Source organism: Lissotriton vulgaris, chromosome 5, assembly GCF_964263255.1.
Source record: "Lissotriton vulgaris chromosome 5, aLisVul1.2, whole genome shotgun sequence".
In the NCBI taxonomy this organism is placed as follows: Eukaryota; Metazoa; Chordata; class Amphibia; order Caudata; family Salamandridae; genus Lissotriton; species Lissotriton vulgaris.
In genome coordinates, this window is record NC_141693.1 from 1,343,679,693 (window position 1) to 1,343,695,763 (window position 16,071).

At 46.2% G+C, this 16,071-nt stretch overlaps 1 protein-coding gene across 1 annotated transcript in view; it reads right to left on the reverse strand.

The window, feature by feature from the left end:
* The window catches only part of SYCP1 (synaptonemal complex protein 1), a 5,090,281-nt gene that overhangs the window by 3,651,847 nt on the left and 1,422,363 nt on the right, over nt 1-16,071 (reverse strand). The window contains exon 12 of the mRNA XM_086919665.1: nt 15,488-15,663. Within this exon, the coding sequence (XP_086775791.1) occupies nt 15,488-15,663 (176 nt within the window). The remainder of the gene's footprint in view (nt 1-15,487; nt 15,664-16,071) is intronic.

The following is a 16,071-nucleotide window of genomic DNA, read 5'->3' on the forward strand; positions in this document are numbered from 1 at the left end:
CGAGTAGTGCCCACCCGCGCCATGTGGTTGACAACATCCCATATGGGGAATTGCTTAGTCTCAAAAGGATCTGCAGCAATGAGGAGGAACTAGCTAGATGCACAACAGAGGCTCTAGCTAGGTTTAGAACCAGAGGATACAAAGAAACAATTTTTAAAAAAGCACTTAGTAAGATGGAACAAAGAACAAGGGAATCCTTGTTCAAACCAGCTGTCCCAATCCCCGATACAATTGAAGATCCTGACAAGTCGATTGTCAGATTCATAATGTCTTACAGTTACCAAGACAGAAAAATCAGGTCAATCTTGACCAAAAGCTGGCCTATACTGATGACGGATGGGGTTTTAGCTTCAAAACTGCCAAAAAATCCCAACATTACGTTTATGAGGGGACCCTCATTACGTACCCATGTATCCAATTCCTTCCCTGAGTTGCTAAAAAAGAAATTTTGGTTTCAACCCCGGAGAGGGTTCTTTAAATGTACAAGCTGTAGGGCATGTAAGTTTGGTGTTAATACCAGCACGTAGACCACTCCCTTCAGTCCAGTTCCATTGCCAATTAAGGGCAATTACGGTTGCAAGACGGAGTATGATCTTTATGTTCTGGCGTGCACCTGTGCCCTGAGATATGTGGGCAGCACCAGGCTTCAGGTGCACGCCAGAATATTGCAGCACCTCCGCGCGATCGTAAACAATGACAGCTCCTATCCAGTCGCGAGACACTTTAAAACTATACACAATAATAATCTACAGTGTCTCAGCTACTTTGTCCTGACATCAGTCCCTAAACCAGGCAGGGGAGGGGACAGAGATAAAATGCTACGACAATTAGAATCAAGAATGATTCTAGAACTGGACACAAAAGTACCCAACGGTTTGAATACTACGGAAGTCCTTTATCATTTCTTATAAAGGTCCTTTTCCTATTTGATGATAATTTGCCTGCCGCTTTACATTAACTGTTATCAATTTGAATAGTATCGAACTGAGGCCGTCCTCCTATACCTAAACAAGATGTACTGATCTTTCAATTTTGCCACTTGATATATTTTTATTTTTAGTTGGCCTTTCTGTCACCCAATTATTTATTTGACCTTTTTTTAGATGTAGTTATGGATTATTAAATCCCACTACCTTAGAAATACACACCATATCACAGGTTGTCATGGGCACTTATTTTCCATTTATGTATTTGCCTATAGTAAGCCGATTATCCATACGGCAGAGGGGTTGTTATCAGTGTTTGATGTTCCCGCATCACTACTAAAGGTTTTTAACTTGTTGTTTTTATTAACGGCATGTCCTTAATCTTATCAGTACTGTATTTATTTGCATATGTTGCACAATTGTCATGTTTACATTGTACAAGATTTGTACTTCCCAACGGATAGTTTTTAGATTAACTTATTTAATGGTTTTAAGTATATGTATGATTACTTAACTTGATCTATAAACCCATGAATTTATTTATAATATTTACAATGTTTATTATTGCGACATTTGCACATTTTGCGTCTAATTGCACATGTGCATCAGGTGTCAACAAATGCACTTTCTATTAGTACTGTATTGACCATGTTCAAATGATTTCAACCTTTCTTTTTGCATTTATGCGGGAATTACATGAACTGTTTAAGAATTTATTCAGCACAGATTACGAATTTCATCTTTTGACTTTGTGAAATTGGAAATATTTAATTTAAAACAACCCACGTCTGCATTAGGGCTTACCATATAGTATTTTGTCACTGTTTATTTATCACATGGTGTGCACAAATGCATTGAAAAAGAAGGCATTTTGGGTAATATCCTACTGTGATCAAGGGCATCCGCCCGAAACGCATCAGTCCGCTGCGCTGCTGATTTTGTTGGAATAAATAATCTTTTTGCCTCAACTTGGGTTTCGTTTGGTCTTTTATCTCCGGTCGCCAGTTTTCTGGAAGTCGATCATGCTGAAGTATTGAATTCTCGTACTCAGCATGCAGGAACGGACACGGAGCACAGAAGTAGGGTGACGATTATTTTATTTGTGCTGCCGCCATTACATTTCGGCTCAGGAGAGCCTTGATCACATGGCAACGTGAGGTAGTGAACCACCTACTTTTAAAATGCAAATGCATTAAACATTATAGATCACATGGCATAGATATTGAAAACAGACTATGTGTATTTCAACAAATAAATAGCTTGGTTGAAACATAACTTAGGCTAAAATGAATGTATAAATATTAAATACATGTTACATCTAAGCAATATTGCTTGGAAATGCACAATAAGCCTATATATATATGTACAAAAAATGCTTTAAAATCCAAAGGATTCTGCAACATATCGCAAACTGTCAACATAGCTGCCATAATACAATGTTATAATATAGTACTGTAACAAATATATATAGGCAGGAATCAAAATTACTCATGTCGCACAAGTTACTACTTGTATAAGGATATATCTGTAAGAGACATTAGTTAGTGATAGATTCCTTACCGTAGAATATCCCCAAGCGTCAGACTGGATCCGGAAATGTTTGCGTGGCAGTGCCCATGCGCGTTGGCAGGCGTCGTCCGAGGCTCCGCGTCCATCGCCGGCGCCGTGATGACGTCGTCGGAGTACTTAGACGCCGCCTTCGCGCGCTGACGTCAGTTCTTATACACAGCTTTTCCGCGCCAGAAACACAGAGCCTAGGGCCCTGAAAGGGGATGACCTTAACCCTAGATATTGGTTCGCAGAACGGGGAGGATGGGTGGGTCGGTAAGGAATCTATCACTAACTAATGTCTCCTACAGATATATTGTTACACAAGTAGTAACTTGTGCATCTGAAAGAGACACGTTAGTGATAGATTCCTTACCTTAGAATAGATACCCCAGCAATACCAACCCGGGTGGTGGGTCTGCGAACCAATAGTCACACCAGAAAGTCCTGGAGGACGGAACGGCCAAAGAAGCCATCCCTCCGGACTTGGCTGTCCAGGCAGTAGTGTCGTGCGAACGTGTGCAGCGAGGCCCATGTAGCTGCCTGACAAATGTCCTGCAAGGGGACTCCTTGGCCCAGGGCAGTAGTGGTCGCCGTGGCCCGAGTGGAATGGGCCACCAGCCCAACAGGAGGTTCCTTTTTAGCCAAAGAGTAGCTCGCCTGGATGCACAACACGATCCACAGAGAGATATTCCGCTTGTGCACCGCCCGTCCTTTCTTAGCGCCCACGTAACCAACAAAGAGTTGATCATCCACCCGGAACTGGCATGTGCGATCCAGATAGTAAGAGAGCGCACGTTTTGGGTCCAGACGGTGGAGCCTCTCTTCCTCTTTCGAGTGATGCAGAGGCGGAAAGAAGGTGGGCAAGGTGAGCAGAGGTGATGGCAACCAGGAAAGTGGTCCTAAGAGTAAGAAGACGGAGAGGACAGTTATGAAGCGGCTCAAAGGAAGCGCACATCAAGTAAGTTAGAACCAGGTTCAAGTCCCACTGGGGCATCACGAAAGGAACAGGAGGGAACATACTGGTGATGCCCTTCAAGAATCTGTTAACAATCGGGGACTTGAACAAAGAAGGCTGATCAGGTAGCCTTAAGAAGGCGGAAAGGGCAGAAAGGTAGCCCTTGATAGTGCCCAGAGCAGAGCCCTGCTGGGCAAGAGAAAGAAGGAAGAGGAGAACCTCGGAAAGGTGGGCAGAGAGTGGATCCACAGCCTTCGCTGTGCACCATGCCACAAATCTGTTCCACCTGCAGGCGTATACCAACTTTGTGGAGGGACGCCTGGCTGCCAGAATGACATTACAAACTTCAGGAGGCAAGTCAAATGGCCACAACTGTCGCCGCTCAATCTCCAAGCATGGAGGTGGAGACTGGACAGGTTTGGGTAGAGGACCGTCTCCTATTGCTGTGACAGAAGGTCCTCCCGAAGAGGCAGAAGAATCGGGGGATCGACAGACATGCTGAGTAGCTCTGGATACCAATATCTTCGTGCCCAGTCAGGAGCCACAAGGATAACCTGGGCCCGGTCGCGCCTGATCTTCTTCAGCACTCTGGGCAGAAGTGGTATAGGTGGAAAGACATACAACAGACCGCAACTCCACTCGCGACGAACAACGTCTCCGAGCGAGTGCTGCCTTGGAAATTCCAACGTGCAGAACTGATGACATTGCACGTTCTCTTCTGTGGCGAATAGATCTAACCAAGGCTCTCCCCACTGCTGAAAGAGGCCTTGCGCCACGTCCAAGTTCAGACGCCATTCGTGATCCATCATGCACCAACGGCTGAGTTTATCCGCCCTGGCGTTCAGGGAACCTGCCAGGTGTTGAACCACAAGGGTCACGCCCTGATGTTCCAGCCACTGCCAGAGGAGCAGAGCTTCCTGGCATAGGGTCCATGACCCCACCCCGCCCTGTTTGTTGCAGTACCACATGGCGGTGGTGTTGTCCGTGAAAACCTGCACTACACTCCCCCGGACAGAGGGGAGGAATGCCTTCAGTGCAAGCCGGATTGCCTGCAGCTCCAGAAGTTTGATGTGGAGCTGGGACTCCGCCGGAGACCAGAGGCCTCTGATCTCCGCCTCTCCCATGTGGCCCCCCCAGCCCTGGAGGGACGCGTCCGTCACAATTACGTGCTCCGGTTGGGGTAGGGAGAGGGATCTGCCGCTGACCCAATCTCGGTCCGTGAGCCACCACTGCAACTGTTTTGCAGTGCTCTCCGAGATCAAGACATGGTCGGACACGTTGCCCTGATGCGGGCCCACTGAAACTTCAGGTCCCACTGCAGAGCCCGCATCCGCCACCGGGCGTAATGCACCAGAAGGATGCAGGAGGCCATCAGCCCCAGAAGCCGCAACGTCAACCTGACGGAGACTCGGGATAAAGGCTGAAAGATCGGAATCAGAGCCTGAATATCCCGAAACCGCTGTTCTGGAGGATAAACCCGAAACTGCGCCGAGTCTAGAACCGCTACGATGAAGAGGAGCTTCTGAAAGGGACACAGGTGTGACTTCGGCACATTGATGGAGAACCCCAGCAGGTGCAGGAGGTCGGACGTAGTCTGGAGGTGGCTGACGACTGTCTGGGGCGAGCCCGCCTTCAACAACCAGTCGTCGAGGTAGGGGAAGACTGAAACCCCTAAACTGCGCAGATGAGCTGCGACCGCCGCCATCACTTTCGTGATCACCCGTGGGGCGCTATTAAGGTCGAAGGGGAGCACGCTAAACTGAAAGTGCTCGTGGCCTAACATGAACCGCAGGGAACGCCGGTTGACCGGCAGGACGGGGATGTGAAAATAAGCGTCCTGCAAGTCCAAAGCTACCATCCAGTCTCCAGGATCTAGGGCAGCTAAGACTTGAGCCAATGTCAGCATCTTGAACTTCTCCTTCCGGAGGAAGCCGTTGACGTTCCGTAGGTCCAAGATAGAGCGGAGTCTCCCTTTGCCCTTCTTGGGTACCAGAAAGTAGTGGGAGTAAATACCACACCCTACTTCTGGCCCAGGAACGCGCTCGATGGCCCCCTTGGCCAAGAGGGCCGTAACTTCCTCCTGCAGAAGTTGCAAGTGATCCCCCGACACGCGGTGGTACTGCGGTGGCATGGCTGGAGGGGACGTCTCGAAGGGGAGGGAGTAGCCCCTTCCGGCAATTTGCAGCACCCACCTGTCCGATGTGACAGTGCACCAGTGGTGGTGGTGATGGCGAACCCTGACCCCCACTGGCGTCACATGGGCCTGAAAGCTCGGACTAGGAAGGTTTTGAGGCGGATGCTGCAGGGGTAGGTGTGGACTGGCCTTGCCGTTGTCCCCAACCGCCGCCACGGCGGTTCCCACGTCCGCCACCGTGCTGGACGGTAGTCTGCGGCCCGTGGTTGGCTGGACGTGTGGGGGCGCCCCTCCCTTGACCACGAAAGGAGCGAAAAGCAGCCGTTTGCTGGCGCAGGGCCGAGAGCCCAAGGACTTGGCCGTAGCCCTGGAGTCCTTAAAGCGCTCAAGCGCATGGTCTGCCTTGTCGCCAAAGAGGCGACGGCCATCGAACCATAAGTGTGTTTTGGACATCAGCCGAGAAGTTGGCGGACCTCAACCAGGCGTGGCGATGAATTGCCACCGTCGTTGCCCTCGCTCTACCAAGTGAGTCAGTAGTGTCGAGCCCACACCGGATGGAATAACGCGCCACATCTCGACCCTCCACAAGGGCTTGGCCGAGTTTAGCCCGGATCTCCACCGGGCATTCTGGCAGCACGTCCGCGACTGTATCCCACAGAGAGTGGGTGTAGCGGCCCAAGAGGCACGCGGTGTTGACTGACCGCAATCCTAAACTCGGGGAGGAGAATACTTTCTTCCCGTATTGTTCGTACCTCTTGGATTCCCAATCGGGGGAAGCCTCCGGGAATGCGGTCTGGGAATTAGAGGCCTGGATAACCAGGCTCTCTGGGGTGGGGTGGGTAGATAGAAAGCAAGGGTCGCCCGGAGCCGGGCGGTGGCGCCTGGCCACGTTCCTATCCACAGGCTGACCTGTAGCGGGCTTGGACCAAGTGCCCAGAAGAATGTCAGATAAGGCCTCATTAAAGGGCAGCAGAGGCTCGGCCGAGCTTGACTGTGGTTTAAGGACCTCAGTGAGGAGCTTAGTCCTCACGGCTGCGATGGGGAGCTCAAGGCCCAAGGCCTTGGCCGCCCTCGTAAGCACCACGCTATAAGCCGCCCCCTCCTCCGTAGCCACGCTAGGAGGGGAGACAAAACCAGTGTCGGGCGAAGTGTTCAGACCACTGGCCTCCCCAAGCTCTCCTGTCCAGTAAACAGAAGACTGACACTTACGTGCCAGAGGGTCCTCAGACCCCTCCCAATCCCCCTCGTCAGCCATCGCCTGGTACTGAGGATCAAAGGATGGGGCCGGGTCATAGAAATAGAAATCTCCAAACGGCCTAGAGAGCGGCGCCTCTCCGATGCCGGACCCGAATCAAGGGTAGGACCAGGGACGGCATTGTCCTGGGACGGCGCCGGGGACGACACCCTGAGGGCCGGCACCGGCAAGGTCGTGAGGCCGACTGGCGGCGACCCGGATCCGGATCCAGTGGGGCCCTGCGGCGTCGGGACCGAAGTCGCCGAAGCCGAAGCACCCGACGGCGCCTGGGCCGAAGGACCCTGCCCGCATGGGGATCCAGTCGGGCCGCTTGGCATGAAGGCGCCGAGGAACCCGACGGAGGAGTGAGCAACCTCATGGCCAAAAGGAAGGCCTCGATCACATCAGGCGTCACATGCTGCCCAGGGACCGGCGGGTATGGAGCAGGCCGCGACGTCCGCGGCTCCGGCGGAGCCGTGTTGTTGGTGTCGCCCGAACCCCCGGCCGCGTTGCGCGAGAGTCGGGGGGTCCGAAGAGCGATGGTGCCTTTTCGACTTCTTGTGCCTCTTACCTGAGGACTTCGAGCCCGAAGACCGATGACGACTCCCGGAACTGTGGTGACTCCGGCCTAGCGACCGGTCCCTCGACCTCCTTTCAGACCGGGAGCTCGAGCGGCACGGGGCGGACTGCCGAAGCTCGAGTCGCTTACGGGACCGCTCCTGTCTAGCTTTAGAAATCAGGGCCCGGCAGTCGGAGAAGGACTTGTCATCGTGGTCCGGGCCTAGACAGTGCAGGCACTGGCGAGGGGAGTCGGTAACTGACATCAGTCGGTTGCAGTCGGTGCAGGGCTTGAACCCGGGCATCCCTACCGGCACCGTCGGAGTCGAAAGACTTCGAAAATATATCAAAAAGGATCGTAAAAAGTTAGTCAAAAATTTACTAGAGTACAACTTTTTTCAGAACGGCGCTTGCTGGCACGGAAAAAAGAAAAACTGACATCAGCGCGCGGAGGCGGCGTCTAAGTACTCCGACGACCTCATCACGGAGCCCGCGACGCCGACGACGGACGCGAAGCCGTGGACGACGCCTACCAACGCGCATGGGTACTGCTACGCAAAAAATTCCGGATACAGTCTGACGCCGAGGGATATTCTAAGGTAAGGAATCTATCACTAACGTGTCTCTTTCAGATATAAATATTGAGGACGGAGAGCCATTGTTTAAAAATACACAATGGCAAAAATAGAGTTGAAATTAATGTTCCGCTGCGTTAATACACAGTGACCCAAATCCTACAGGTCAGCAGCCATGAAAAACAAGTTTCAATGTCAACATACCATAAAATGTATAAATGCAGTTTATATCTTGCACATAATTAATCACGGGATAAATCCACAGATGAGGTAATATGTCTGTCAATAATTTACAAATACCAAAGACCCATTCAATTGTGCTAATTACCCGTGAAATGTGTAAATGTAAAGTGCTAAAGTGAATTTAAAATATACATATGTCAAAAGCATAGATAGACTGAGCCTAGCCATATCTAGCCTGCATTTGCCTAACCGATCATAGCCCTAATAATAGCCAATGTGCCCATGATCAAGAGAATACAGTACCATCATTGTTTCAAAGTCAAATACATAAGAAAACTAACTAGAGCTTCATTAATACTCGAGATTTAGGGAATAGTACTTAAGTGTAAGCACGAAGACAGAGGGGAGGAAATACCTAATCAGATGGGTAGGTTAGAATGAATCAAAGAAGATCAGGGAATCAGAGAATCTGGTCTTCAGGTTATCCAGAGGACTAGTCTTATGTACTCAATAATGTCCCCTGGGTATATATATGTACCGAATACATAGCATTATCGCATATACTACGTCTGGGGGTCAGTATCAGTATAGGATAAGTGCATTGAAACATATCCAAGTTAAAACAATAAATAACTATCCAAAATAGTAAAAACTATTCTAAAGTAATCCCTACTGTAATAAAGTGTTAATGTACGGACAATTTAATCACAGATTTGATACATGTTGCTAATACAAACACGTGTGAAGATCCTCCGTAAGATTGAGACCCCCTGGCTGTTTAGTATTGAGTTGTAATATGTATTTGGTCTCCAATTTGCGTAGCTTAGCTTCTCTATTGCCTCCCCGTCTGCTAGCACTAACTGCATCTATGACGTAGTACTTGAGCCCTTTGTTGTTACTTTGATGGTGCTCTTTGAAGTGCCTTGCTACCGGGTATGTATTGTCTTGATTGACAATAGCTCTCAGATGTTGTAGGATACGCTTGTGAACTGCGTGCTTGGTACTCCCTACAAATCTACGTGAGCATGGACATTCAAGGTTGTAGACAGCAAATTCAGTCTTACACGTCAATACTTTATTGATCTGATGTTCTTTATTGCTCAACCCATCCTTGAATGTCTTTCTGTTGATCCCGTGAGTACATGATTTGCAAGTCTAGCACTTGAAAAAGAATTATTGGTTTGTAACCAAGTGGTTTTTTTGATTACTTCTGGGCTCTTGCCGACCAACCTGTCCCTCATAGAGGGAGTTCGAATGAATGTGATGGATACTTTTTTGGGGAGTGTATTACCTATGACAGGATAATTTTAAATGATAGGCCAGTTGTTATTAATAATCTTGCGTAACTTCTTGTGTTGTTTGTTATATCCAACTATAATCCTGAAAGGATTTGTTGAATTTTCAGACTGTGTATTGGTCTCAACTGTGTCAGATACAACAGGGGTAGCTGTCTCAACTGTGGTGTCATATTTTCTCAGTAGTTGTTGTCGGCTGTCAAGCATGGATTTAGATCTGGCTTTTTTAATGACCTGACTAGAATAACCCCTTTCCAGGAACCTAGTTCTACTGGCTACCTGGGCCAAGTATAGATCAGTGTCATTGCTGCACACCCTTTATAGGCAAAGCATTTCGCCATATGGTATGCTCATAATCAAATGAGCCGGGTGTGCACTACCAGCATGGAGGATGGTGTTTCCAGCGGTAGCCTTCCTAATTAGCCTAGTCTCAAGTTTATTGCCACTGGCATACACTTCCGTGTCCAAAAAGGACACCATGGTTTGACTTAGTGCAGCAGTGAATTTAAGATTGTATTGACTGCTTTTCCACACAACAAATAAGTCATCAATGAATCGGTACCATGCTACCACCTTAGATTCAATGACTTCACCATATTCCGTTCTGAGGACCACCTCCCAAGAGCACATATGCAAACAAGCATAGCTTGGAGAGAAACTGGCCCCCATTGCTACTCCTTGTAATTGTCTATTCAGTAAGTTGTTATACATGAATACATTGTTTTCTAGGCAGAATCTGAGCATTTGTACCAACATCATGTTGTGATCTTTAAAGAGTACACTCCTCCGTGACAAATAAGAGTTAACAGCAGCTATTCCATCCGAATGTTTGATACTTGTATACAGTGCTGTTACATCCAGTGCAATAATCCAATAGTTGTCTTGCCATTCAATGCTTTGGAGTTTGAATAGAAAATTGCCAGTATCCTGAATATAAGAATCCAAGGATCTGACATAACTCTGCAAAAAATAGTCAATATATACCAAGGTATTTTCAAGTAACCCCCTCCCTGATATTATCGGTCTTCCAGGGGGATTTTCCAGATCTTGTGTACCTTCGGTATAAAATAGATAAGGGGTGTCACTGGTTTGTCTGTTCTCAAAAACGGGTAGTCTGCTTCTGACAAAAGTTTTTTACTTTTCCATTTAATCAATTTCTGGTGAAAATCAGACTGCATGGTTTTAAGTAGGGCATAATATATATATATATATATATATATATATATATATATATATATATATATATATATATATATATATATATATATATATATATATATATATGTATATATATATATAGATAGATATATAGATAGATATATATATATATATATACACCATCATTTCTAAAGCGAGCAGCTACCTCAGGCGAGGTGTCCGGGTGCTGGAGGCCGTCGGGAAGATTAAGCGAGCTATTGCCCAGAGTCACAAGGTGCTGGGCTAACCTGCTGCTGGCACCGGAGATCGAATCATGAGCCCTGTGTTCCGGAGTCAGATACCCTGGCTGCTGCACCACAACCATCACCTTGTTGTTGTTAGTGTTTGGTTGTGAGCAGGTAGAAATGTCACGTTTATATTCAAATTAATTAAAATGTATAATTCTCTTTAAAGATGAAGTCAGATTTTAGGTCACAGTTCTGAAAATGCCACCAAAGTTGGCTTTTTCTTGTTTTAGCCATTTGTGCCTTCTGTCAGTTTCCTAGGTCACCTCACTGTGAATCGCCCTGCAGTTGGGCTTTGTGTATTCCTTCCAGCCAGTGAGACAAAAGGGGACTACTAGCTGCTGGCAGGATAGGCAACCCTGCTGGGATGGCTGCGGGAGAGCTGTTCCCTGCCCACTTACACTTCAAAGGGCTTGCCTCCAGCACACACAGAGGACCATGAGAGTAGCTGTGTTTCGCCCTAGACTTCTTGGAGGCTTGGCAGGGGAAGGGAAGAACTTGTCAAACCAGGTGTGGGGGTAGCACATGGAATGCCCTCACTTCAAAAGCTGGCACCAGGTCTAAACATTGGATCCTCAGAACAACTCTTCATTTCACTCCTGAACCTGAAAATATTACAGAAGAATGACTGCCTCCTCTCTAGATGACTGCCTTGTTGATTAAAGCCTGCCTTGCTCCCCAGAGGACATCCCTGCTAACAGAAAGCCTGCCCTGGTGCTTGAGGACAGCCTTGACCCCCAAAGGGCTGCACTGCTGCTTGAGAACTGCCCAGTTCTCTGAGAAAGAAGACTGGACATGCTCCCTTCATAAAAAGCTACTCAGAGTGACTCCAAGAGTCAGTTGGCTAACCTGTCTGAGCTATAGGGAGACAACAGCCTCCAGAGGCCTCCCTACAACTGTCCAGCTGACCTGCTGTACTGGACATGCCAGGATTTGCAGATGGACCTGTCTGAGTCCTGCTGGCCTCTGTTGGAGTAAGTTACCTGACCCCAAAGAGGCACTTATCCATGTTCTAGATTCTTTGTTGGCATCATCTGAGCTCCTGCTGTGAAGAAAGGTGGAATCATCAAGTTTTGAGTTCTCCCATTTGCGCCACGAATTTGCCATCCGTGATTGCCACCAACCCAAGCAAAGCACTATGGAACATGAAACTTTACAATACAGCGATCAACAGAAGCAAGCATTGGCATAGCCAATAGGTCTCGCCTTTGGGACCTTATAAGTATTTAGTTATGCAGCAAAATATCCTTGGTGCAACAACATCAACTGTTGCATGGCTAAACACTTATAAGGTCCCAAAGGCGAGACCTATTGGCTATGCCAATGGTTGTTTGCTGGGGTTCCCTTGTGAACAATGGGCCCGATTCACAGAATAAACTTAAGACTCAATCCTAAACTTACTACTATTTTGGTATTCACAGAATCCACTTACTACTTTTGGCATTCACAGAATGAACTTACTACTTTTGGTATTCACAGAAGTTAGTATTTTGTCTTAAGTTTGTCTTAAGACAAACTTAAGAGAGACTTAAGACAGACTTAAGACAAAATCCTAACTTCTGTGAATACCAAAAGTAGTAAGTTCATTCTGTGAATGCCAAAAGTAGTAAGTGCATTCTGTGAATACCAAAATAGTAGTAAGTTTAGGATTGAGTCTTAAGTTCATTCTGTGAATCGGGCCCTACGATTCCTTGAAACTTAACTACAGTTCGCCAAATTGGGTACATTTACGGTCCTCTCTATAGGAGGGCAGTTGTTATAGATGTATGAGTATTATTTTTGTTATTGCGCATCATTTTTAGAACAGTATTGATTCTGGGAATAGAGGTCTTGGACCTTTGTTCTATATTACTACTTGAGCACCCGTTTATTATTTAAAACATGTTGCGAATGTTATCTCCCAGGTTAGCTTCAATTGTAAAGACTCCTGTTTGGAGCTTGGGTGGCTCTGAGTGTTGACTCTGAAATAGCTGGTCACTTTTTCATTGCTGGCTGCTTTTTAACCAGTATTATTAAATGTCATCAACAGGCCCTTTAATTCAAGTCCTCTAAGCTAGTTTTGTACACGGGGAGAAGGCATGCATGTCTTGTGTTTTTATTCGTATAATATACCATTTTTGTGGAACAACACCTTGAAAAATACAGTAAGCAACCAACCCTGCAAGTAAAATTTTGAACTTTATGTTTTTAGGTCACCTTTTCTTTAGCATGCAAAGCTTCTGTCAGTTTTTCTTACTACTGCTGCGGTAATAATTAACCATCAGAAAAAAGTGATAGTGATGGAAAGTTCCTAGGGTTTCTTATTGGAAAACTATGACTATGGATTTTGCGGTAATGTGATCTCTTATTGTCATCTCCTATAACTCATTATTACTGTTAGCTGTTGTCCTTCCACTGCTGACAGCCAAGCGCTTACTCATGCTACCCTTTTCCCTAATGTGCTTTCAAGTTTCGTCAGGGGTATGAAGCGCTATACAAATGCACGCTCACGTAATACATTTCCATGGGCCGGTCGTAGTCACCTACAATGCTCCGATTAAACATTTGTGAGGTGTAAAAGAGGGAGCAACTTTGTCAAGGTAAGAGACTTTGCTGTTCGTTTGTAAATAAATAATCATAGGCTGTCTGAGTGAAGTGTCTGTAAGATACAGATAACAGAGAGAATCCTCAAGTGTCGTCTAAAGAGTAAAATATTATGCGTCACACGTGCATTTATAGTCGAATGCTGTCCGTATGTTAAAAGAAAACTACAAAGATGTTTTTGATGGGATTTAATGCCACGTGCTCTCCAGCATGCATAAATCATACAATTCGCAGAGTAAAAGAAAAACGCTACACGAAAATGTATTATAAATAATATTTATGCCCACAGCTGCTTTAACGAGTAAAACTGTGTTAAAGACACTTGTCACGCGATCTGCAGTGTTTGTATATGGATTACTCATATGAGTGGCATTTACAGATAGGCAAAGGTGGGTGGGGCAGGGCCAAAGGCTAAACGTTTCTATGATGTTCTTGGAAGGGTATTTATTTTTTACGGTGTTACTGGAAAGCACATTCCACTGTTACGTATCATTTGTTAGCACTGTAAGTTGAGTTGTCTGTCAACTACTTGAACTTGGTGGCCATTTTAGTAGTAGTGTCTTCTGCGTTTGCGAAGAATTTCTACCAATGCAAACATGTATGAAAATAAATATGTCACTCGTTTCCTTATACTTGTTGGTTCCCATCACTGGTTTACACCGAGTTGAGATTGTGAGGGACACTTGCAAATTACGGAGCGCGGTGGGGAAGGTAAGTTAAAATAAGCATTGGCCGCCCTCGAGGTGGGGAGGGGGAGAAGCGGGAGTTGCGTGCACGCTCGGCCAATGCACACCAAAACAAGCATCGCGCGCAGGCGCGCGCGCGCGAGGGGGGTGTGTGGCCGAGAGCAGGCAACGTTTCCCTTCGGGATCGTTCAACCAAATGACGATGTGCGCTCTCGCAAGGAAATCGCCAAAACGTGCATGCGCTGCATTGAAAGCAATGCAACATGTGCACGTTTTTGCCTGGAAAGCTGCATCCATCTCAAGAGGTCTCTTTCCTCTGCACCGCATGCGCGTTGCGGAGGCGAGACCTGAAAAACGGCAATGTAAGAGCTGCAATTCATGCTACAGCAATAACAATCTGCGGTGACCGTTAATGTGAAGCTTCAGCAACTACTGTCTGCGAGGCCCAACTAGATCCTCGCACTATTGTGACAACTGTCCGCGATGTAAGGCCTGCTTTTGTGCCACAGCGATGTCCATCAGCGAAGCTCTCCCTGCTCCTCACAGCCTCCTCCACCGTGAACTGAACTCTCTGCACCAGACTTTTGAGACCGTTACGTTTTTGAGCAGGACTGACCTGGTCCCTCTATCCAGCCCAAGACCTACCACGGTTGGCCTGACTTGTGTTGTGACATTCCCTCGGCCTAGCGCAACCAGTTTACCACGAGTGGAGCTTTGCGCTTTTAGGAGCTAGATCTACTGAAAACTTTTTAATTGAATATCTCTGGTTCTACTGATTGAATTTTTGTTGCTCTTGTATCATTATAGTTATTAAAATGTACTCTATTTTTCTAAATTGGTTTGGGATTTTTGTTGTTTTTTTACTTTAGCACTGTTTGTGTGCAGCATGAATACCTTGCACATTCCCTTTAAGTTACACCAGACTGTTTTGTGCCAAGCTACAAAAGGGTTAAGCACAGGATAATTTTGTAACGTTTTGTGGTTCACCCTGACAAGGATCGTGGTGCTTGAGTGGGGCTTCCAAAACCCTTAACCAATAATCAGTTTCTTACACCCCTTTTAACCCTTTTCTCCCTTGGTACATCTGCACGTATTATTTTTTTTAAAAACAGAAACAAGATAAACAGGCTTAGTGTGTGCCAAAGGTGAAAATTGGTCAAACAGTGACGAAGTTACAGACAAATCAAAAATCAACTTTTCAAATGTCAAGATATTCTATTATTTAATCATTTGAAGTCCACTCAAAACCTTGTTCATATGTTACTATCTCAAAAACGAAATGTAAACTTAGACCTTCACATAGCTACTTTGTATGTGTATATGTTTAAAAGAAGAAGTGGCATGTAGCCACCCTGATAGTCATACCTCATTTGCTCTGTTGTTAGCATGTCTTTCAAATTACAAATAATGGTTTGGAGTTCAGTCACAGTCATTTCATGCTTTGACTGTATATCTTTAAGTTCTTCAATGCATCTTTCTTTGTCTTCTGTAGCTTGCAACAATGTTGCCTTTGCAGTTTGTAATTCAATGTCCTTACTTTTCTGGGCAAGCTAAATAACACAAAAATCAGTAACTTACAACAGAGTTTCTTCAAATAAGTATTAAACTAAAAAAGTTCTCAAACAGATGAAAATGTAATATAGGATATAGTGCCAAAACAGAGAAAGATGTGCAGTTCTTTTTTCTTCCAAGTACAGATACCCTGATTTCAAAAGGAGCTTGTGCTGCAAGGAAGGTGGGGAAGAACCATAGCACTGCAACAGTGTTAAATTACCTATTTGAATACCCTCATTCCTGTCTCAGCAGAGAAGAGCAGTCTTGTAAGAGCTATAGGGTATACCAAGTATTGCATCAGTTTTCAGGCCACACTACCAAATTTTTCCTTGTACCCAAATCCCCCCAGGTAAAACAGAAGGTGCATGATTCCGTCTTTGGCAGATTTAATGGAA